Consider the following 22,700-nt stretch of genomic DNA (forward strand, 5'->3'; position numbering starts at 1 on the left):
CTCTTGGTTGGATTTGCATCACAAAGCCAAGAGTTATTGGTGTAGGCCTCCCTTCTTACAAGCTTGGAGTAGGTGGTAAGCTTTCCATTAAAGCTTGAGAAGGAGAGAAAGTCTTCTTTCCTTCACACATGAGATTGTGTGAGTGTGTGTGTGATAATGCCTTGCAAAAATCAGTCCCCCCCTCTCTCTCTTGGTCAACCCCCCTTGTTAAATGCTCATGCTACAACCCTATTGGACCTCCCCAGGCCTAGCCAATGGAAATTAAGCAGCATAAGTGATAGCCTTCTGACATGTGTCCCCCTTTCCCCTTTTGTGAGAGCTTTAGGTAATTAATAAATGCAATTAAACTCTTATTGGACCCCTTTGCCTCCTGGCCAATAGGAATTAGGCAAGCCATTGGGCTGTTGAATGCTCATTGGACCCCTTGGGAGACTGTCCAATAGACTTCTAGAGAGATTAATTCTTATTGTTTCTTTCATTAAGTGTTTTTAAATTAATTAAACTAGATTTAATCCAGCTTAATTCTCATTGGTCCACCTCCAAGGCCATCCAATAGGAACTGAGTACACCTTGTGGGCATATGGGCTAGGGAGCTGACATATGTCCCTCATTCCCTTTGTGTAAAGGGAGCTTGTGTGTGTGTGTGAGTTTCTCTCTCATCTCCTACTTCTAGGGATTGCCCCCTCCTATGTTGGGAAAATTGAAGACTTTTGGGACACACACAAAGCATCCAATTTCCCTAAGCTTTTGACCTTTGGACAGAACCTTTGAATTTTGGAACCTTAGCATTTTGGAAGTTTTAATGGGGTGAACCTTATGGTCTTTTAAGCCCATTGATGCACATTACTCTTTTGCAGATGGCCCCCCTTTTGGATCCCTACTGTGGCCGGTCTGCCAGCTTAATCAATATTCTATCTTTTTCTCCCCTGGCACTTCCCCATATTAAATGATCAGTTTAACATGAGAAAATCATTTAGGAGAATTAGATATTGGTTATTATGACAGGTGACAAGGTCTACCTGGTGTTTGGGAGACGTCTTCGCCACAAACATGATCCTAAGCATGCATACTTTTTAAATTTTATGCACAATAAAAGAAAGGGAGAGTCTTATAAGACAAAAACATTGTTCATTTGAAATGAATTTTCATATGCTTACTCTAAGGCATCATTGTAAGCATTGACAAGGTTCATATTACCCTTAAGCTAAGATCCTTGCATCCATCTAGCATCTTTAAAAGGATAATTCTTAATAAGATATCATCGGATAATCTTACTGTTTCTTAATACCTTGTCTTCATGTTGTAGGATGGACTCAGCTTCTTGATCTTTGGCTTTTGTATTGTCTGCAACTATTGCTTCTTTTGGTGGCTCTCCTTTCTAAGGCTTAAGTAGGCTTCTATGAAAAACATTGTGCATGAGCCAATGGTTGGGCAACTTTAATTGATAAGCCATCTCATTGACTGGCTTACGAATTCAAAAAGGACCATAGTATCTTTTTGCTAGTTTAGCATAATATTCTTGGTGGCCCATAGGATTCTTGCCCGTAGTATTCCTTAGACGAGCCTTGAGAAACTTTAGCAAGACCCAGTCATTTTCCTTAAAGGCTAAGGCTCTTTTGTTTGTATTAGTAGTATCCATTTTTGCCTTTGCTGTGAGATGTATATAACCTCTTTAATCTTTGGAAAAGATTCTTGTAAATCTCGGCTATATTCATCATCAGTAGTAACAACGAAGATCTTCCCATGTACTTTAAGTAGTAAGGGACTTTTGGATCTTCCGTCTTTAACCTCGAAAGGTGCTTTCCCCATAGAAGTATGTACAATGTCATTGTACGCATACTTCTCTCATTGAAAACATTGATCTACTTCTATGACATAGGCTTTTAGTAAATCAAGAATCATTAGATTAGTTATTTCACTTTGGTATACCATGCATTTCAAAAAATACTCTTGTATGTTTACTTTTTATGGTAGGACAACAAAAATACATTTCTACTCCTCGAAGAGTAGATTATGGAATCCCTCTTTACGCTGCATAAGGAGAAGCATGGGATTCATACATGACTTTCTTATTGTATGGGTGAGTAACACAAAGCCTATTGTCGTTTAGACGATAACCATCCTCTAAGGTAAATGGTTCTTCTTTCTTCCCTAATGCAAAGGCTGTAATTGCATACTTAAAGTCTCAGTCAATAACATACTCAACTATCAAAAAAGATAGATCATTGTCAGTTGCTATTGACACCACATTTATCCTTGGCCGTCGTGAAAATGTATCGACCACTTGATTGTGCTTGCCAGCAATGTGAACAACATGAAATTTAAATTGCAAAAGAAAATCTGGCTACCTCATTTGTTTGTCGGAGAGCTTGGTTTGTGTCATGAAGTTCTTGAGGTTTTGTGATCCATTAGTAGGATGAATTGAGTCCCCAAGAGATAGTGTTTCCACTTCCTTGGATTAGGCCATCCTTTTATTACCTCTAACTTTGTTGGATCCATATGGGTGCCATCTTTAGAGATAATGTGACCTAAATATTGAATCTCTTGTAAAAATTCACTTTTCTTTTAATTCACTTAAAAGATTACCTGGAGGTGTCGCTTGTACTCCTCAAGGGAATTTGAGTTGCTTGAAGGATTTTGTCCATCATGAGTTTGAATGTGGCTGGAGCATTTGTCAGGCCAAAACTTATAACTTATCAAATAGATCTTCTATCCCCGGCACATGTTTTATTTATTTATAATAGTGAACCTATTTAGAGCTCTATAGTTGACACACATGTGATAGGTGCCGTCTTTCTTTTGCACTAAAAGTATTGGTGAACATAATGGAGAGTGGCTAGGCCTCACAATCCCTTTTTTCACCAATTCATGCACTTGCCTCATGATCTCCTCTTGCTGAGCTTGTGAAACTCGATAATAAGGAGATTTATTAGGCGTTGAGCTTCCTAGTAGAAGCTCTATTGCATTGTCATCATCCCCTCGTTTTGGAGGTAGCTCACTAGGGATGTCATCAATGAAAATATCTTGGAATCCATTTAGGAAATTCGACAACTCTAATTCCTCTTGATTCCCTGTATTGCTACTTGTGAAAATATTAGAATCATTTATAGATTCTCTAACAAAAGTCATATATGCAAAAAAAGTCATATAACTTTGGACACGAAGCCTTAATTTTCCAAGTAAGGAAGCAACTGAGATGTCTTGTCCCTTGAAAGATCCATCGGCCTTAACAGTATCTCCAATTTGTGAGTAGAGCCATGGTCAAAAAGGATAAAGGCAATATGCTCCGTCACCTTTTCCCAAGCATAGAAAAGGGATGATCCTTTGCAATGAGTATCCTCTTTTGGAGCTTCAACCATGGAAGCTCTAGGAGTTTCATTGCATGAATTTCTTTTCAGGCAAGAACGATAGCCATGTCGTTGCTCCCCACACTTGAAACATTTATGATCTTTGCAGAAAGCCTCTAACTCTTCAGGAGAGAGTTTATTTTTACCTTTGTAATTTCCTTTCTCCTTGGTCTTATTATTGTTGCTAGAGTTGCCTTTGGAAGAATTTTGAGCTTCATTCTTCCCTCTAGGTTCATTTTGCTCTTTGATTTTCATGGGCTTAGAATTCCTCTTAGCCCCTTGTTGGAAATTTGATTTGCGAGGCAACCACAGTATGGTCTATGACCGCAGAGATGGTCCTAGGCCATTGAGAGTTGACATACTCAACCGTACCTTTAGAAAGTCCAACATGTAACTATTGTTTTTGTTATGCAAGTTTATCTTTTTGTAGACAATGGCTTTGAGATGTAAATCCCAAAACTTGTCCACGTACTTGTGGATAGACTCATAGGGAGATAGCTTCAAGCTTCACCATTCGGTGAGAACTTTGCCTTTGGCATTGCTTGCCAAAAATTTCTTTATTATGGAAACTCGTAGATTTTTCTATGTCGTTGGAGCTTTTCCATTACCTCGTAGACTAGCCCACCATTGTCTGGCAGACTTTTGAAAATGCATAGCTACATTGTGTAGCTTAGAGGACTCTGTGAAGCCCTCATCTCCAAAGGCCGCATCAAATTGTTGGATGAATGCCAAAACTTTGTCCGCAGCACCAAGGGTGTCATCATAGGTGAGAAAAGAGATTCTCTTTCCTCCCTCCTTGAACTTCTTAAGCTTGTAGGACCTTTTCCAAGCAGCATAGGATTTGCGGTGTCCTCTCCTCTTGTACTCTTTAAGAGAAAAACCGTTGCTTTCATTGGAAGAGGAGGAAGATGATAAAGATGGAGAAGAGGGTGACCTCTTTCTCACTTTTTTCTTCTTTTGATTCCTCTCTTCCTTCTCAGAATGATGAGGAGAAGGACTATATGACGATCTTTTCCTCTTGGGAGGAGTTGGGGATCGTCTTGAGTGCCGTCTTCACAGAGCCAAATCTTTCAAAAAACTTGGAGATTCGCTTCTTTCTCTTTCATAGGATTCTTTTTCTTCTCTCACCGGAGAGAGTCTTCGTTTGAAGTCTCTACAAGAGGCTTCCTAGGCTCTCTCTCTCTCTCTTCTTGGGGAGTTTAGAGAATCCCATGGATGCAAAGTTGTTGGGCAACTTCGACTTGTAAAGCGGGGTTGCCCATGGCTTGTTGCATAACAAGATAGTTCACAAACACGGGGACATCATTAGTAGCACCTTCATGTGCAAAATCAAAGCCATCAATATTCATTCTACCCTCTTTATTATTGTCAGCCATGCTGAATAAATTTGTATGTATGCTACTTTGTGCTTTGGCAACCTCAAAACTCTTCTTAGCTTTGGAAAATTAATTCTCAAGCAGCCACACCCATGGTTTAGAGACTATTGATTGCAAAGAGTAGCGGAGAGGGTCTAACAAGACTCGGTTGATTATGGTTCCTGTTGAGCTTGCTAGTAGCTCAATAATGGTGAAGCCAAAGGCAAGCCACAAAAGACTCCATTATTAAGTCTATAGTTCCCAAAGGTGTACCTCAAACTTAGTTCATTTCAATCTGGATAATAAATCCTTGTCCCACTTACTCTCTTGCAATGAACAACTCCAACCTTTCATGGACAACTTAAGGACCTCTCTTCTTAAGCCCAAAAAGAAAAATCATTAGCTTTGATACAAATGTAATGGAATATTTCTAATAACGTGGATTGTAGCAGAATTAAAGTAACAATAGTGAGCAGATTCTTAATGAACATAAGGAGAGTACTTGACTGAAGGTAGCAAAATAAACATTATACCTAGTTAGCTTGGCATGAACAATACTTGAGAGAGAGAGAGAGAGAGAGAGAGAGAGAATTAGAGAAATTGACAACAATTGAGGACTGGATTTACTTGTAGTCGGTTCCCTCTTCGAATGGCTTTTGTATTATAGATTCTCCCTTGAAGAGAGACTTGGTATCTTACATGATTTGTGTTCCTTGAGACCTTGTTGATGCCATGAAGATGGTAAGCTTCATGCACCAATATTATGCCTATAACTAACTTGCAAAAATATTAACTTGTCCCTGGCCTCAATCCCAAGACCTCAAACACCTTCAAAGGTGGAGAGAGCTAGCAAGGAGCGAGGAAGATGAAGAGAAGAAGATGTATCTCTACAAGAAAGAAGTAGTCTTCTCACATATAATCACTCTAACAATTTAGCTTTGCATATTGATAATGAAGATGGAGAGCTTGATAAGTATTGCTTTGAGCATGGCTCTTGGTTGGATTTTCATTCCATAGCCAAGGGGTGTTGGTGTAGGCTCTCCACTTCTCAAGCTTGGAGAAGGAGATGACTTGTGTGCACCACACACAATGGGGAAGTGTGTGTGTGTGGCTTGTGGAGTATATGAGAGAGAGAGAGAGAGAGAGAGAGAGAGAGAGAGAGAGGATTCAATTTTGTTACTTTACTCTTGCTACAAGCCTATTGTCTCAAGCCTTGGGCTAGCCAATGAATGGCTCTAGTCATAATAATCAAGAGGAGTAGCTTTTGGACAAGTGCCCTCCTTTCCTGCTTTGAGAGGTGTAGCATTTGGACAAGTGTCCTCCTTCCATAGCCAAGGGGTGTTGGTGTAGGCTCTCCACTTCTCAAGTTTGGAGAAGGAGATGACTTGTGTGCACAACACACAATGGGGGAGTGTGTGTGTGTGGCTTATGGAGTATATGAGAGAGAGAGAGGATTCGATTTTGTTATTTTACTCTTGCTACAAGCCTATTGGCTCAAGCCTTGGGCTAGCCAATGAATGGCTCTAGTCATAGTAAGCAAGGCGTGTAGCATTTGGACAAGTGTCCTCCTTTACCCCTTTGAGAGAAAGATCTTAATTATTTAATTGTAGCATTTGGACAAGTGTCCTCCTTTCTCGCTTTGTTGAGAGAAAGATCTTAATTATTTAATTGTATCTAAATTCTCATTGGACCTTCCTATAGGTCATCCAGTAGGATTCAAACACATTATGAGGGAAATATTGCTAGGGGCCTGACATGTGGCCTTATTGCCTCTTGAGTCTTGGGCTTGTCATGTGTGGGAGTGTTCTCTCTCATGCCCCTACCTTTAGGGCTCATCTTTGACTTGAGCACCTCATCAAGGCATGATAAGCACCTTAGTCATCAAGCACCTCAAGCACCTTAGTCATTAAGATCCGTTAGTTGCATGTTGCTCTTTGATAGACTATCTCCTTTTGGACCCCTATTGAGATGTAACCACCTCTCCTCTTGGTTCCTTGTTGAGATAAGTTTAGAAGCACTTATTGCACATTGCTCTTTGGTAGAACATCTCCTTTTGGACCCCTATTGAGATGCAAACATCTCTCCTTTTGGTCCCCTGTTGAGATAGGTCTAAAAGCACAGATCTATATCCTAATTCTTGTTCCCCTTTTATCTTCCCATATTAGATGATCAGTTTAATATGAGAAAATCATTTGGTAAAGTTAGATATTGGACTTTATGACAGAGCTTGATCATTGACAACAACTCAAACATATGGAGGCTCAAATTCGATGTTAAGAAAAACTAGCCTTTAGTGTATGTTTTAAGAGCTAAAAATTCTCGGCCAAATTGGAAGATTACCTTGGAGGAAACAAGAAAAAAATTGATTAAAATTTGGGTAAATTTGAAGCTAGCCCTTTTTTCCATTGGTTTGTAAAAATGTTTTTGGTGAGCACTACTGAGGTATAGCCATGGAGATTTATGCAACAACTTCTTTGTTGACATGTAGCTCCCTCTTCCTACAACGAGCTGGGGTGAGGATAGAGAGAACCACAAGTAGGCCAGAAGGAGAGAGAATCCCTCTCTCTCTCTCTCTCTCTCTCTCTCTCTCTCTCTCTCTCTCTCTCTCTCTCTCTCTCACACACACACACACACACACACACACATAGAAATTAGCACATAGTCTTTGATAAGGAAATTAGCGCAGTGTCGCTGATTAGCAAACTAGCACATAGTCTCTGATTAGGTTGGAGTGTGACAACCATATTACAATGGTGAAAGGAGACTTGCCTCACACACACACACACACACACACACACACACACACACACACACACACACACACACATACATGTAGAAATCTACCAAATAGTCTTTGATAAGGAAATTAGCGCAGTGTCGCTGATTAGCAAACTAGCACGTAGTCTTTGATTAGGTTGGAGTCTGACAACCATATTACAATGGTGAAAAAAGACTTGCTTGAAGATACACATGAGGACTTAGGGGAGAGAGAGAGAGAGAGAGAGAGAGAGAGAGAGAGAGAGAGAGGGTTGAAATCTGTTATCAAAGTGTAAGGTGAAGGCATTAAAAGAAAATTGTTCATCAGGTAGGCTGCAAAAGCAGCAAATGAATGAATTAAAGGGGGAAATTAGTATCTGAGCAAGATGGAGGGAAGGAGTAGATAGTTACCAGGGGCCCTTGCATTAAAGAGGGCTTGTAATGCATGTGTAACCATTACATGCTTCCTCCTACTATGGATGCTATAAATGCTTTGGGTGGCACCTTGTACCCAAGTATCTCATTGATGGTGAGCCACCATTAAGCTCGCACCATCGATGTAGTAAATGTCCTTCTCATAAGAAACAACCATAATTGCAATGCTTGACCCCTATGGCAAGAATGCCAAAAAAATATGGCAAGACGACCTGGTGAAATTTTGGCAAAATATCATTTGTAATAAGAGGGGAAATTGAAACCAAAATGGTGAAAGTTTCAAGAAACGCATACATAGACTCGCGGAAAAATCCGTCAGTCTTCTCTGCACGGGCAGCAAAAACTCAACCCAAAGTACGTATAAAACTGAGGTATACTGTGTATATACCAAGCCAAAAACCAACACAAAAATTGCCAACTCAACATCAAATGCACCTATGCCTCTCTATACATAGCCTACGGGGAGGATACCGAAATATGAAACTCCAACAACTTGTATGACCAAAGTTATCTCAACATTCAAGAATACTGCCGCTCAAAAAAATTTCACCAACAACCAATAACTATAGCTTAGTCTCAAAAAGCATTGTCTTTCTAATTGAGTCTCATAAATGGTCGGAATGCCAAAAAAAGGCTCTATACGGTGTATAATGGATAGTGTTTGCAACTTAACATATATGAGTAAAAACACGCACAAAATAGGTGCCAAAAGTAAAGCATATAATATATTGAATCTCGATGGAGGTATTGCTCTCAAAAGAGCTCACGACACATAAAGCACACTCCAATACGCATAGATCGATGCATATATCTCCCACCGAAACCAAGAACTGGTGCAAAACTTGTATCAAGAATCTCAAGTGTAAACCGCAAGTGTTTGCATCAAGCCAAGATACGCATATGGTGATCCAAATCTGCTCTCAAATCATGTAGAGAGCACAAATATACATGTGCATGCGATGCACAAACAATATCTATGCGTTGTGTAAAACTCCACCCTATGATGTTGATGCAAAAAACTATGCCTCATTGCAAAAAACTATGCTTCATGCGCCTCGATGCTCCAACAACTCCAGCTATTGTGTTGGCTCTGTGTGTGTGTGTGTGTGTGTGTGTGTGTGTGTGTGTGTGTGTGTGTGTGTGTGTGTGCGCGTGTGTGTGTGGGTTGCCTATTTGACTATCCATCTAGGTTGCACTTGTTCACCTCCTCACAAGGATGCTTGTCAAAATCCAACGCATGTCTGAACCTGGCCATAATAACTTTTCCCTTGCAACGTGCGAAACATAGCTAAAGTGCTAGAACCTGACCATATTAACTTTTCCTCCACAACATTTGAAACATAGCTAAAGTGCTAACCTCATTACTAGGGAGACAAGGCTTCCAAATGGATTCTCTTCTTATGGATTTTTTTTAAAGAGCCTCTTAATGTACACTGGACAATGGGACATGGTTATTTTCTTGCCAAATTTACTTTAGTGCATCCTACTATCCTAGAGCTATGGAGCAGGGCTTGCCAAAAACAATTTTCCTAAATGAAAAAAATAAGGGTACACTCAAAACTCTTCCGATTTTTAGGTCAAAATTTGAAGCATTTGCCGGTATGTATACTAAAACTTGTAAAAAAATTCAAGACAAGTTCAAAATCTAGTCGGGATATTGCAATTTTAGCCAGATAAAAGTACACTAAACACGGGTTTTGGCGAACATCGTTAAGTAGTATGGACTGGGCTCAGTTACATAAAGAGTCCTCTTTCTCATGCTTCGTTGGAGCAATCCAAGCAGCTGCCATAGCTTCCAGGGATTTTGAGTGAGAGAGAGAGAGAGAGAGAGAGAGAGAGAGAGAGAGAGAGAGAGAGAGAGAGAGAGAGTTTCAATTAATACTGAAGACGTAAGAATGTAAGAACTAGATGTTCAATTTCAAAAATAATTTTCTTCTTTTCAATATATACTAGAAAAACAATCACTAAGAAAGCAATCAATCTACACAATATGAGATTTGCAATACACTCTAGTCAATTCCACATATCGACCACATATGTTCTGAGCGAACATACACATTGCAATGCACTCTCTACATGGAATTATGCATACAAAAATGTATAAAATTGTCAATGCAATGATAAATATAATGATTAATTATATATCCTTTGCGATTTTGGTAACAATAAGACATAACCATTTTCACATGCTACAAAGAATCATCAACATGTACATTGAAAAGATGATAATTATTTACAAAACACACATGACAGAAATAATGTTGATGATTAGCCATCTCATGCACTAACAATCTTCCATAATATATAGTGCACTCCCTATATAAACCAATGCATAAAACAAGGCAATGAAATCTTCAATACAATTACACAATTGATGACTACTTGTACCCAATTAAGGATTGTAGCCCCCTTATGCATCCAATACGATATATAAAAGCTAATTTCACCCAATTAAGGGTTATAGCTCTCATATCGTGCATTGACAATCTATATCAATTCAAATATATGATGGTGAAAAATGCAAGGCTTTAAGGATCTTTATATACCCAGTACACTAGTACAAGGCATTTGACCATTGACTATCAACTCGTTATTTAAATATGCTCATCGTTTAAAACCAACTTCGGCCCTTTTATAACAATGAGCACGACTCTCCAAAGTTTTATTTTTTTTTGGCTTCATACCTTTGTTTTCCGATGAAGGATTTAAATATTTTTAGAAGTGGTTATCGTATTAAGAGTCACGTTCGGCCCAAAAAAAGACCTGTGACTTTGTAACCTTGAGTCAATTCACAAGGAGATAATTGTACCCGGCGCTCAGATATACTCCCCAGGGATTTGCCTAGTTAAAATGCAAAAGTAAGAAGAGGTTTACTATATACAGTTTAGGCCCGCCTGGAAAATGAAAAAGGTCCCGCCAAGAAAATGAAAAAGCCCAGTGAGCCTACCGTCTCTATTAGTTTTTGCAGGTCACCATCAAGATCACGTTAACAATTAACACAATCACGTCTTTTTTATGTGTAGCTATTTGCATTATTAACGTGATCATACGATCGTGATCACATCAGTGAAATCCTTGATAGCTTTTCCCTGTCACACATGTTTGGAGGTCCCCTCCCTTCACACTTTGCTGGCGTGCCATGCCATGGGCAGCAACCCGTTGAAGTTGGGTGACCCTCCCACTCCACCTATGTGCGGCCAAGAAGAAATTCGACAATTGTGATTTGTCCATTTCCTGTAGTGTGGAATATTTTCATGCTTTTCCTATTACTCACATTCTCCTAGTCTAACTGGGCGCTCACACATCTTTTTGGCCTGCCCCAAAAGGGTGAGGCCTTAGTGATGCCTCCCCATTTTTGCTAATGAAAAATCTTTAATTTTATATGAAATTATTTTTTAATGTTCTTAAATTGTAATTTTTTTGATACAGATAGTGCTAATCAAGTGCGAAGATAAGGTGTCAAAAGAATGATGGTATATATGATGATGATAAGATATTCTTGGCTATCTGGTCTATGTTCTAGTCTCTAGAGGTAAATAAAATTTCCTAGAGATGGAAAGAGAGAGGGAAAGACAAGTAGTGACGAGGAGGGATCCACCGGTGGAAGAACTGGCAAATAGGACGATGCACATAAGCCTCTTTATAGGTGGCAACTATGATTCACCTTCAATGCACGTTTCCTTGGTCGATGCCGGATGCCGAGATCTCTCTCCATCAGGCACCTCTTCCAGAGCTACCATTGACACCTTGTCCATAGGGGGTTGCCTTTTTTTCAACATTTTTTAACGTGACAAAGGCTTTGCGCATGCATGTTTCTTTTCTCTGATGCTATAACCCGCATCCAAGACCCTCATTGAATCTTGGTGCCGATGGTTTTGGCCGAGGCAAGCATATTTGAAAGATTGAGGCACCTGAAGGCAAAGGCCATATTGCAAATCACTCCTTCACCTTTTGAATTGAGGTTGAGGCAGGATCTATAGACCTTACTGTATTTTAGAGACAACTAGCTGATCTCTCACGTGTATGTGTGTGCACGCACGTGTGCGTGTTTGGTCGACCCTAGTAGTTGCATGGCCATGGCCTTCACGAGGAGATGCTTCAGCAGCAACAACGGAACCCGACTATAAGGCAGTGGGTGCACTGTTATTGAATGCAACACTTATGCGCTATTGTTAACATCCTCCATCTACTCGACATATTCATTGTGTTTTTGAATGGTTATATTTGAGGCCCCTGTCACACAAGTTGGCCTCGACGTGTGTGCAACTGAGATGGCAAAACCTCATTAGCTTGCAACCATGTCTGTTAGAAGGCAAAGCTACTCGCCGTTATACCCTAGCCTAGCCATGGACACATGCAAAAAACTGTGCACGAAGTGCACAGAGGGGGGGAGGGGCGGGGGGGTTGAATTGCAGACATATCTCTACTGCAACTGCGCCTTTGCCAGCAAGCTACAACTCATTGGCAAAATCTTTATCGTACATTTTTGGCCGTCCGCTTGTGTGTGACTCTGTAAGCACCCAAACATGCTCAAAAAGATCATGTTGAGCGCTCGTGTGTAACTCAGGCCTAGTACTCAAGCACAATGCAATGCCGTATTTGTATAAATGTGTCAAGTGGACAATCATGTATCACACACTCTCATCATTCACTCGCTTGTAAGTTGTGTCTGTCAATGACCACATTGCTCACCTCCACTAAGTGGAACAAGTCTCGACAGTGTTGAGACGTTGTCAACAAAGAACAACAAAGTTTACTTGTCTTGGAGCTCTACCAAAGCTCCCATAATTTGGCAGTTGTTGCGCCTATAACATATGTAAGCTTACCATAGTTGGAAATGAGTATATAGTATATGCTAAGCTTTAGTGCCAATTATGTATAAATGTCCCACGTGGACAATCGCTTGTCACACACTCTCATCATTCGCTCACTCGTTAGTTGTGTCTATAAGTGACTACATTGCTCACCTCGATTGAGAGGAACAAGTCTTGATGGTGTTGAGACGCTGTCAACAAAGAACCACAAAGTTTACTCGTCTTGGAGCCCTACCAAAGCTCCCTTAATTTGACATTCCTGGCCATTTCTATCCAATAGGGGCTATGCGGCGGCCCCAATATTTTAGAGAGCCAAGGGGACCAATGCAAAATGGAGTTCTTAAAGTATCTGGTTACTTCCCCCCATTCCAAAACCTCAGCTGCACTTTTGCACTTCCTCATTAGCTCCCCTAAGAGTCCACTAGATCTTAGTTAAGACCACTTCGGGGCGAGAAGTTTGTCGTGCATCACAACCCCCTTCCACTTTCCCCCTTTCGATCCCAGTTTTACTGCATCAAGCATTTCCTTGGTCATGATAGACCAAGCTTGGTCCTGTTTAGCCAATGAGACCATAAACTTGGCACAAAGGGCCCCAGCATGGGATACAGGGTTAAGAATGCCGAGCCCTCCTTGGTCTAACGAGCGAGAAACTACTTCCCATCGAGCCCACTGCCATGGCCGGGAGGTTTTCGTGTTGTTCTTCCAAAGAAACCTTTTCAGTGGTGTTAAGAATTCTTTCCAATTACACTTAGCCATCTTGAGCACGGGGCTGAGGAAAGAAATATACGAGATCATAAAAGCATTAATTACTCTAATCCGGCTTTGGAAGGGGAGGAGAACAAATTCCCATCTTCTCATTTTTGAACTTATTTTTTCAAGGAAAAGGAGCCAATGGAAGAGGACAACCTGAATGGGAACTCTGTTGAAGAGTTTCTAGAGGCAGAAGAATTTGTCCCCCTTTCCCAATGATAGATACTCTCTCTATTCAGTCTTGGAACGTAAAGGGATTAAAAACCAGGAAGAAGGGCACTCTCTTCTGGGAAGAAGTGAAGAAAGAGAAGGCAATCAATTGCTGGGCCATCCAAGAGCACCATTCGGATGCTCGTAGCAAGAGAAAACATGCTGTAGGAAAAAAACTTATCTTTTATGGGGAAGGAAGCGACGGTTTCAGTGGTGTCTTGTTCATTGCTGACAGAGACTTGGAACCAAAGATGGTTTTAAAACACCCCTCCGGAAGAGTCGAATTAGATGGGACAATCAACCTATCACAATAGTTAATGTTTATGGCCCTTGCAACACAAAGGATAGAGCTAAAATGTGGATGCAGCTCAGGGATACTCTGATTAAAGGGGAGTGGCTAATGGTTGGAGGTTTCAATATGGTCAAGAAAAGGAAGGACAGAATAGGCTCCGCCAGTCTACTGACTGGCTCAGAAAAGTCTAAATGGCTGAGCTTATGTGAGAAGTGGGCTATGATTGACTTGTGGGAAGTGGGCCCATGAAACAGCATGCCTGGATTCACCTACACAAGCCTTCAGTACGCCCGCACTGCCTCTCGACTGGACAGATGCTACTGCTCTCATCAAGCTGGCTGGATCTCATCGACGTTAGAGATGAAGATAATCTCAACAAAAAGCCTCTCCGATCACATGCCATTACACTTACAACTCAGGAAAGATAAAGAGGCGGGCAATCCCCGAGAGGGGAGAAAAAGCTTCTTGTTTTACAAGGTCACACCTATGCTCAACGGCACTAAAAGCTCTTGGCAATGAAAAGTCCCCCGGTTGGGATGGACTGACGGCTGAATTCTTTAGGAAATTTTGGGATGATCTAAAGGGTCCAGTCACACGGATGGCCAATCAAGCTGTTTTCGAAGAGTTGTTGGATGCAAGTGCTAAGAGAGGGCTTATCAAGCCCATCCCCAAACAGATCTGTTGCTCTCAACTTAAACATTGGCGTCCCATTATGATGATGTCAGTAGTATACAAAATTATTGCCAAGGCGATAGCTCTCAAACTTGCCCCCCTCTTGAGTCGGATCATCTCTCCCCATCAACATGGGTTCATTAAAGGGAGATCTATATATGACAATATCTTGGCAGCAATGGTAGGATATAGAGTATGCATCCTTCTCCAAGCAAGAGTGCATCTTGCTGTAGCTGGACCTCGACAAAGCCTATGATAGAATAGAATGGTCCTATATAGAAGAAGTCATGGGAGCTCTAGGCTTTGGGCCTCGCCTTTGTTGCCTCATACGCACACTAGGCGTTGGCAGCCAATCAAAGCTCCTGTTTAATGACAAAATTGTGGGCTCTTTTGAGGTTAAAAGGTCTATTAAGCAAGGATGTCCCCTGGCCCCCTTGCTTTTCGCCATCGGGTCGCATCCTCTCATTATGATGCTCGAAGCTAGTGCTGCGAGGGGAGAGATTCAAGGTCTGGCATTACCGGGCAACGACCAGCTACTGTCCAAAATGTTCGCAGATGATTCGCTCCTATTCTTGAAGATGTGCCCTCAAGTTGTCAGGAGAGCTCTGGAGATTGTGCAAACATTTGCCGTGGCCTCGGGATCCAAGTGCAGTATAGAGAAGTCAAGACTAATATCCCTGTTGGAGAACGGCTCTTTTGACCCTGCAGTCTGGACAGGAGATATTATCTCAAAAGAGAGTGTATTCGGGAGTTCTTGCCCTCCTAACACATGTAAGCTTACCATAGTTAGAAATGAGTATATAGTACATGCTAAGCTTTAGTGCCAATGCTGTATATGTTACTTTGAAGCCATGATGGCTATATTTGTGTATGTTCACACAATGTAGTTCAATAAGCTCGGTGGTTGGTGCAGAGGCGGGCATTGCCAAAGATCACCGTACTGTATTCCAATATTTTTTAGGGCACGAAGAAGAGGCCAAGAGGGAAAGCTAATTAGCTGGTTAGCACCCCGTCAACCAGAGCTTTTGTTGAATCCTTCCACCACATGCGCTTAGAGTGGCGATTCCTTACATGTATCTGCTCATAGCCTGAGCTGGTACATGGGCTCAAAGCGGAATGCATCTGATCAAAGCTCTCGATACATTTTGGCAAGTTCATCTGCGTGGCAGGCCAACGTGGCCTCGTTCGTTGCTTCATTTTATGGCAGGCCTAATGCTTTTATCACTTGTTTCACCAAACATGGGCGTCCGCCTCAGTGCCATGCCACGAATGGTGTGATACAGGCCTTATATGCAGGAGACGAGGTGGTGTGAATGACCACTTGAAAACGCCGGGGATGGCTCATGGCTGCAAAGGGCGTTCACTTTTAAAGCAGCAGGCCGCCATAGCCAGCTTGTGGAGCAGTAGAGAGAGATGGCGGATTAACGTCAATATGATGCTAGCGATAAGTCCCTTCTCTCTCTATCCATCTGCTGTCTGTGTGCCGCCCACTTTCGACTTCACTTTTGCTCAAGCTTTCGTCTTCTTCATACAGATAACTATCCAAAAGAAAGCGATGGGGATCTCGGCCCGGGAGGGGGGCACACCTATCTTCTGCCCGAAAAGCAAAAGGAGGGAAGAGAGAGAGAAGAGAAAGACACCATTGCCCAAAAAGAGAGAGAAAGCTACCTGTGACTCCTGAGTCCTGCCTGTGAGAGTGTACATGTACATAAAAGTATGGAGAGGCTGGCTTTTACCCATAGAGAGAGATGTTTTGTGGAGTTTCACAGACCTTCTCTCTCTATCCTACTGTGGCCAACTACCTACCACCAGCCTGCCATAGCTGCACTTAACCGGCCTCTTCGACCTCCTGCATTCTGATTCCTGAACTCACCTGCGTTGCTGCCTCTTCTGTGGAGCTTTGTGTCCTGACTGCCCTCCGCCGTGCCTCTTTAACACGCGCGCACACAACTCCTCTCTCCCCCCCTCTCTCTCTCACACACACACACACGCGCGCGCGCGCGCACTCACTCACTCACACGTACACACGCAAGCAATGTTTCCCTTCCCCAACTGTCTTTCTCGCCCCTCTGAGCCCTCTCCCCCTCGACTGCCACACGCCAGGCCCACCAGCATGGCCTCCCCATGTGCAGGATCTCTGTAAATCACGTCCCTCCTCTCTTGCCTTTTGCTACAATTACACGCAGCATGAAGCTTACGTTAGAGATCCGAGTCTGTGTATGTCTTTGTATGTACTATACCTCTCTTTCTCTTTCTGTGTGTGTAAGTAGTATGAGTTTACTCATGTTCCGTCTGTTTTCTGCTTCTCTTCTGTCTGTCTGAGGTGTATCCGTTTTCTGGTGTACTCTCTCTCTCTCTCTCTCTCTCTCTGGCCTTTAATTCTCCCCAGCTGCCACAAGCTTTAACTGAGCAAGGCATCTGAAGGACACGGTACGTAGCGATTGTGCAAATTCCACTGATCCATGCTTATCAGAACTCCATCACCAGGCCTCTCGCCCACCGAAACACAGATTTTCAGGTATGAGCATCTCTTTGAAATGAACTGAGAAAGCTACATTACCTTCTCCTTTACTTCGAGGTTTTCCCATTGCATGAAGCTTTTATAACGCAGTCTCGCAGGCATGCTGCATTGAATGTATTGGATGCATTCAATGTCTTAGCTGATTCTTGTGCATGTGCTTCGTTTTTGCCATGATGTTACTATGGTCATACATTGTACCTGGAGCCGATCCCTGCGTTGTCCTTGTACCATTCATACTTGTAATCAGAGAGACTCACGATCACTCATCTCCCCAGCTTAGCTAGTACAACTAAAGCTTTATTACGCATGTGATGACAACGTCGATTGGTTTGCAACTGGGGCATTTCTCGATTTCGGAATACTCCCAACCTCCTTCAATGCCTGCCTTTTGTTTGTTATTTTCGCAAACCCTCCATTACTGTTCCCCATGACAACTTTACCTTTGGCTCCGCTTCCACGCTAGTTTGTAAGCTCATGCTCAGGGGGAGTCCTTCCTTTCATAGCCGCGTTTCTAGTCTTGCATGCATATCTGCTCTTAAGCTGCATTTTGCGGCAAGATCTTCCCCTTAAATTCTATCTCAGTGCATTTCAGAATCCTGCGTTTCACGTTTACATACAGGCATTAAATGGAGGCAGATTGTAAGGGGTGAGTGTTATAAAACGAGTCATTGACAGAGCAGAGCTTGGGGATGTATGTAGGTAGCAATCTCCAATAAGCTGGATAAGCTCGCTTCAGCAACTCTTGCCCTACCTATCAGGTGCATGAGGGTTACATTGTAAGCTTTTCTACATTTCTAGAAGGGGTTCAAGTTTAAGCATGGCGAGCAAGCTGTCTCCTGCGACACCACGTTCAAAGCTGCAGAGAGGATCTGGCTTGGAGATCGATAGAACCCCTCCATCTGGGAAGACTGCATCGGGCATGTTTGGAGATAACAGTCCCAAGGTATTCTCACTTACAACTGCTCTCTTGGATGCGGTAATATCTATTCCTTTAAGCATGAAGCTGTTGCTCTGCCTTTAGAGCTGATTTTGTTATAGAGTTGTTTACATACACAGAAACGAACTCCCTTAAGCAGAGGAGCGGAGCTCAGCCAGGTTCAAGAGGAGCTTGCTAAAATGAAGGAACAGCTAGCTCTAATGGAAAAATCAAAGACCAATTTGTTACAGGATTTGGCTCGTTCAAAGAGGCAAATAGAGGATCTGACTATTAAACTTCTGGATGCCACAGAAGTCTCCAAAAAGGATAGGGTACGGGCTGAAGAGATGGAACATGCGAGCTTTTCTGCAGCTGAAGATTGGCAAGTGGAGGTAGAAGTGGTGAAACAGCAGTACGAAGCAGCTGTTGGGGAGTTAGAGGTGAATAGAGAAGAATTGGAAAGCTTGAAGCGCGAGCTCATGATGTCTACAGAGGCAAAAGATGAAGCTGTGAGACTAGCTGGGGAGGCAATGAATGCTGCTGAAACCACAGCGAAAAGAGTAGAGGAGTTGTCGGCAGAGCTTTTATCTGCAAGAAAGGCTATGGTTGCTGGGGACACGGCAGCTATCAAGGTGGATGACGTGAAGAGGGAACTGTGTCCTAATGGGGATCTTGCTTCCCATGGAGAAAGTGAGCAGGGGGCTGCCCATTTACTTGCTGCAAAGGATGCTGAGCTTGACAATGCATTACAGGAGGTGAACCTTGTGAGAGCTGAGCTAGACGTCCTGAAGCAGGAACTTGCTGCTGCTCAAGCTTCCTGTCGTGAAAATTCACAAGGCTCTGCCCTCGAGCTTGCTGCTAAGGAAACTGAGCTTAAGAATGCTTTGCAAGATTCTAACCTTGCAAGGGCTGAATTGGAAGCTTTAAAACAGGAACTTGCTCTGGCTCAAGCTGCCTGCGATGAGAGTGTGGAGGGCAATCACTCTCTACTCTCTGCTAAGCAAACTGAGCTTGAAAAAGCTTTGCAAGATGCTGACCACGCAAGAGCTAAGTTAGAAGGTTTGAGGCAGGAGCTTGCTGTTGCTCAGGAGTTCCAAATGCAGCACATGACATTGAGCTCCACACTGGAACAGCTCCGAAAGGAGTTAACCAGCTCAAAAGCTTCTGAAAGAAAATCAGAGTTGCAGCTTCGCAGCCTTTCTTCTGATTTGGACCAGCTTACACATGATCTGGCAGACTCCAGGGAAATTGAGAGGAGGTTGAAGTCTCAGTTAGCAGAGATTAATGCTGCCAATGATAAGGTCATGCTCGAGCTAGCAAACACAAAAATTTCTGAGGAAGAGGCTTTAGTGGCAGCAAGCAATGCACATGCAGAGTATGAAAAAGTGAGTGCCGATTTAGTAAAGCTCAGGGAGACCGAGTCAGCAACTGCTGCTTCAATGTCCAAATTGTCCTTGGAGTTAGAGGAGGCACAAGAGAGATTGTGCAAAATTGAGTTGGAAGGAACAATGCTGGTAACCCTTCTAGACACACTTAAAGCAGACCTTAAGCAGAGCCAAGAACAATTGGAAACTCTTCAAGAGAGAGAAGCATCTGCAAATTTGAAAGCAGAAGTTCTGAGCCTTGAGTTGACCAAACTTACAGATGCACACAAGGAGGAGGTAATGCGTCTGAACTCTAGAATAGCAAGCTCAGAAGCAGCTCTGGAGTCTCTAAGGCTTGATTCCGAAAATCAAAAACTGGAGCTAGCAAGTCTTCTGGAGAAGCAGTCAGCTGCCAATGCGAACATTGAGGGCCTCACTGTCAAGTTGAAACATACGCAAGATGAGGCTATGGAACTTAAGAGACAACAGCTGAGCGCAACTGAAAGAGGTGTTGCATTGTCTTTGGAGTTGGAGGGCACCCAAAAAGAACTCGCAGCTCTCAAGGAAAAGGAGTTAAGCCTGATGTATAATGTTGGTACCTTGATTGATGACCTGGAGGCCAAAAAATTGGAGGTGTTGGAGCTCCAAAGGAGAGTGGCAATTGCAGAGGATGAAGCTTCTGCAGTAACAAAAAATCTAGAACTTTCTCAGTCTGAGCTGGCTCGAATGAAGGAGATAGAGTTTGGCATGAACACTAAAGCTGCTGCACTGAGTGTAGCTTTAGCATCTCTGAGTGAAAATACAGAAAGTAGGCTGCTTGAACTCAAGCAGAAGGAGGAGCTAGCGAATGTTCAATCTGCTGCATTGCATGAAGAGTTGAAGAGAATTGGTTTGGAGTTCGAAAATGCTTTGAGTGCTGCAAAGGTAGCCAAGGAAGAGGCAGCTAGACTTCATGAGTCTTTGCAGATAGCCAGCTCTGAAAGAGAGCTAGCCAGACAGGAGGTGCAGATGGCAAGAGATGAAGCCGCAAATAGCAAGGAACGTTTGGCGGTGGCACTAACCGAAGCTGAAGTCGCAAGAGGCGAACTTCAAAGTGCATTAGAGAAAGTACAAGCTGCTGAGCAAATGGCTCATGAAGGCAAGCAACAGGCAAAAAATTTTGAGGATATATTGCAGATGGCACAGCAGGATCTTTTGCTTGTCAAAAGTGAAGCTGACAAGATGAGAGAGGAGCTCCAAGCTGCTAAGGTGGATGCTCAGATTCTATGCAAAGAATTGGACCAGGAAAGGCAGGATGCCCTTTCCATGAAGGAAGAAATCTTATCTTTACGAGCTGGGGTTCTAACAATAACAGAACAAGCCAAGACTGCAACTGAAGAAAATCGAGTAGCCAAGAGAGAACTGGAAAATTTCAGAGAAGTACTGGAACAGGCGAAATCAGCTGAAGAGGGTGCTGAATCGGCACGAAAGTCTTCCGAGAGGAGGCTACAAGATGTAATCCTGGAACTGGAGGCAGTAAGGTTGCACCCTTCTGTTAGGCAAGATCCTATTGTGGAAGACAAAGTCGAACAGCAGCTTGCTCTTGTAGTCGAACAGCAACCGGATCTTCCAAACGACGCACAGGTTTCTGACGCTATATCTCAAGAAGAGTTTAACGCTTTGAAGTTGAGATTGGAAAATACAGAAACCTCCCTAGCCACTGCCACAACTGAGCTCCAAGCATTGATTGTCAAGACGGAGCAGCTTTCCACGGAACTTGAGGCTCTCAAGCTGGAGAAGGAAATCAATGAAAAGGCCGTCTTAGAGGTGCATCAGCTTCTTGCAGACACAGAGAAGGCGAAGGCAAACATGGAAGCAGAGATCCAAAGGCTTCTGGATGGTAGCAAGCAATGGCAGGTGGCAAAAGATGTGATCGATATACCAGTTCATCCAGAGATGAATGGTCGCAATTCTTCTTTCGAATGCAGAGATGACAAGCCTTCCCCAGATGTTGCGGAAGACCTGTCCACTTTGACTTCACCTGTGGAGCTAAATGGGAAAAATGAAAAGGATGAAATGACCAGTTGTGAAGAGAGCACAGTAAAAGATGAAGTGGGCTTGAAAGAGGAGCAAACATCCCCATCAGTAAAGAAGCTGGACTCCTCTGATCAGGACGAAGCATCATCACTGAAGGACGAGGGGGCTTTGCAAGATGAGTCGTCGTCTCTACCGATGAAAAAGAAAAAGAAAAACTTGCTGGGTAGGCTTGGCAATTTGTTGGATAAGAAGAAACATTCTCAACAACAGACTCCCTGATAAGGATCAGAAGATTTATGCCGCCTTTAAGTTTTGTGCACTCTCTGTAACATCAAAAATATCATCCTCAGGCTATTGATATTGGCCTGCATGCACCGGGGGCAGTACTGAGTCATTTCCACATAACTATTTACTGATTCTTCTGCCTGTGCCTGCATGTAAGATGCTTGTTATAGATTATACATGTTTGAATGTCTCGCATTAAGTACTATCTTTTCATCTGTTATGACTCAGGCCATCCCTAAACTTGTAATGCGACATGTATCGTTATTTTATAGACTCGGGAAAGTATTTAAAAGCAAGCCACACAGCTGAAGAGTCTCAAATTTGCAGGGAATGTATGATGTTTTTAAGTAGTTGCAGTGATTAGTCTGGCAGTTACTTGCAGTGTAAACATGTGGAGCATTCACTAGAGAGGTACTGTTGTCATAACATGTTTGCTATTTGCCAATAAGACTTTATTTATATTTATTGGAATGCCTAGCAAGCTTCAAGTTCTCTTAGCGCGTTAAGATGGAAGGTTGATAAACCTTAGTGCAACCGTTATTAAATCTTCTGGTTTGCTAACTGCTAACAAGTGCGGAAGCAATATCGATCTTAATGATGTCAACTCCTATTCAATAAAGCATTGGGGTGTAAGGCGGAAGTGGGCACTTGACAGAGCGCCTCTCTCTCTCTCTCTCTCTCTCTCTCTCTCTCGGCTTCCTACCTTCTTTGGAAGCAACCCCTGCACCATGGGAACTCCCCACAATTAATTGGGTAATTTTGGCACACTGTCCCCACTTTAATCGTGGCCGGATAGGCTTGGGCTTGGATGGTCGCTCAGTGCATGGCTTTGATACATTGGGGTTGGAGGCACCCCCTTCGAAGTGCGTACTCAGGAAGGGAGATCACTTTGATGCCTTTTACATATACAAAATGAAAATCTTGAAAACTTGACCTCAAAAGCAACAAGGGGAGAAGCATGCATAT

The 22,700-nt window shown here is 42.7% G+C and overlaps 1 protein-coding gene across 3 annotated transcripts; it reads left to right on the forward strand.

Annotated features, from left to right (window-relative positions):
* Positions 1–16,006: 16,006 nt before the first annotated feature.
* Positions 16,007–22,054, forward strand: LOC147423052 (uncharacterized). 3 transcript variants are annotated; one of them, XM_086500923.1, is made up of 3 exons: positions 16,007–17,150; positions 17,853–18,096; positions 18,210–22,054. In XM_086500923.1, exons 2-3 carry the CDS (start codon positions 17,971–17,973, stop codon positions 21,726–21,728), a joined length of 3,645 nt encoding a protein of 1,214 aa, XP_086357049.1. In that variant the 5' UTR covers positions 16,007–17,150; positions 17,853–17,970; the 3' UTR covers positions 21,729–22,054. The 3 variants fall into 3 exon arrangements, with proteins under 3 accessions (XP_086357049.1, XP_086357048.1, XP_086357047.1); XM_086500922.1 differs by having other exon boundaries at positions 16,008–17,150; positions 17,773–18,096; positions 18,192–22,054; XM_086500921.1 differs by having other exon boundaries at positions 16,008–17,150; positions 18,192–22,054.
* The last annotated feature ends 646 nt before the right edge of the window (positions 22,055–22,700 follow it).

This window comes from Adiantum capillus-veneris, chromosome 26 (assembly GCF_014529385.1).
Source record: "Adiantum capillus-veneris isolate H3 chromosome 26, ASM1452938v2, whole genome shotgun sequence".
Lineage (NCBI taxonomy): Eukaryota > Viridiplantae > Streptophyta > Polypodiopsida > Polypodiales > Pteridaceae > Adiantum > Adiantum capillus-veneris.

Coding starts and splice junctions, on each gene's coding strand:
- LOC147423052 (XM_086500922.1), top strand. CDS start 17,971: ATGGCGAGCAAGCTGTCTCCTGCGACACCACGTTCAAAGCTGCAGAGA. Junction 18,097..18,191: donor TTGGAGATAACAGTCCCAAG/GTATTCTCACTT, acceptor ATTTTGTTATAG/AGTTGTTTACATACACAGAA.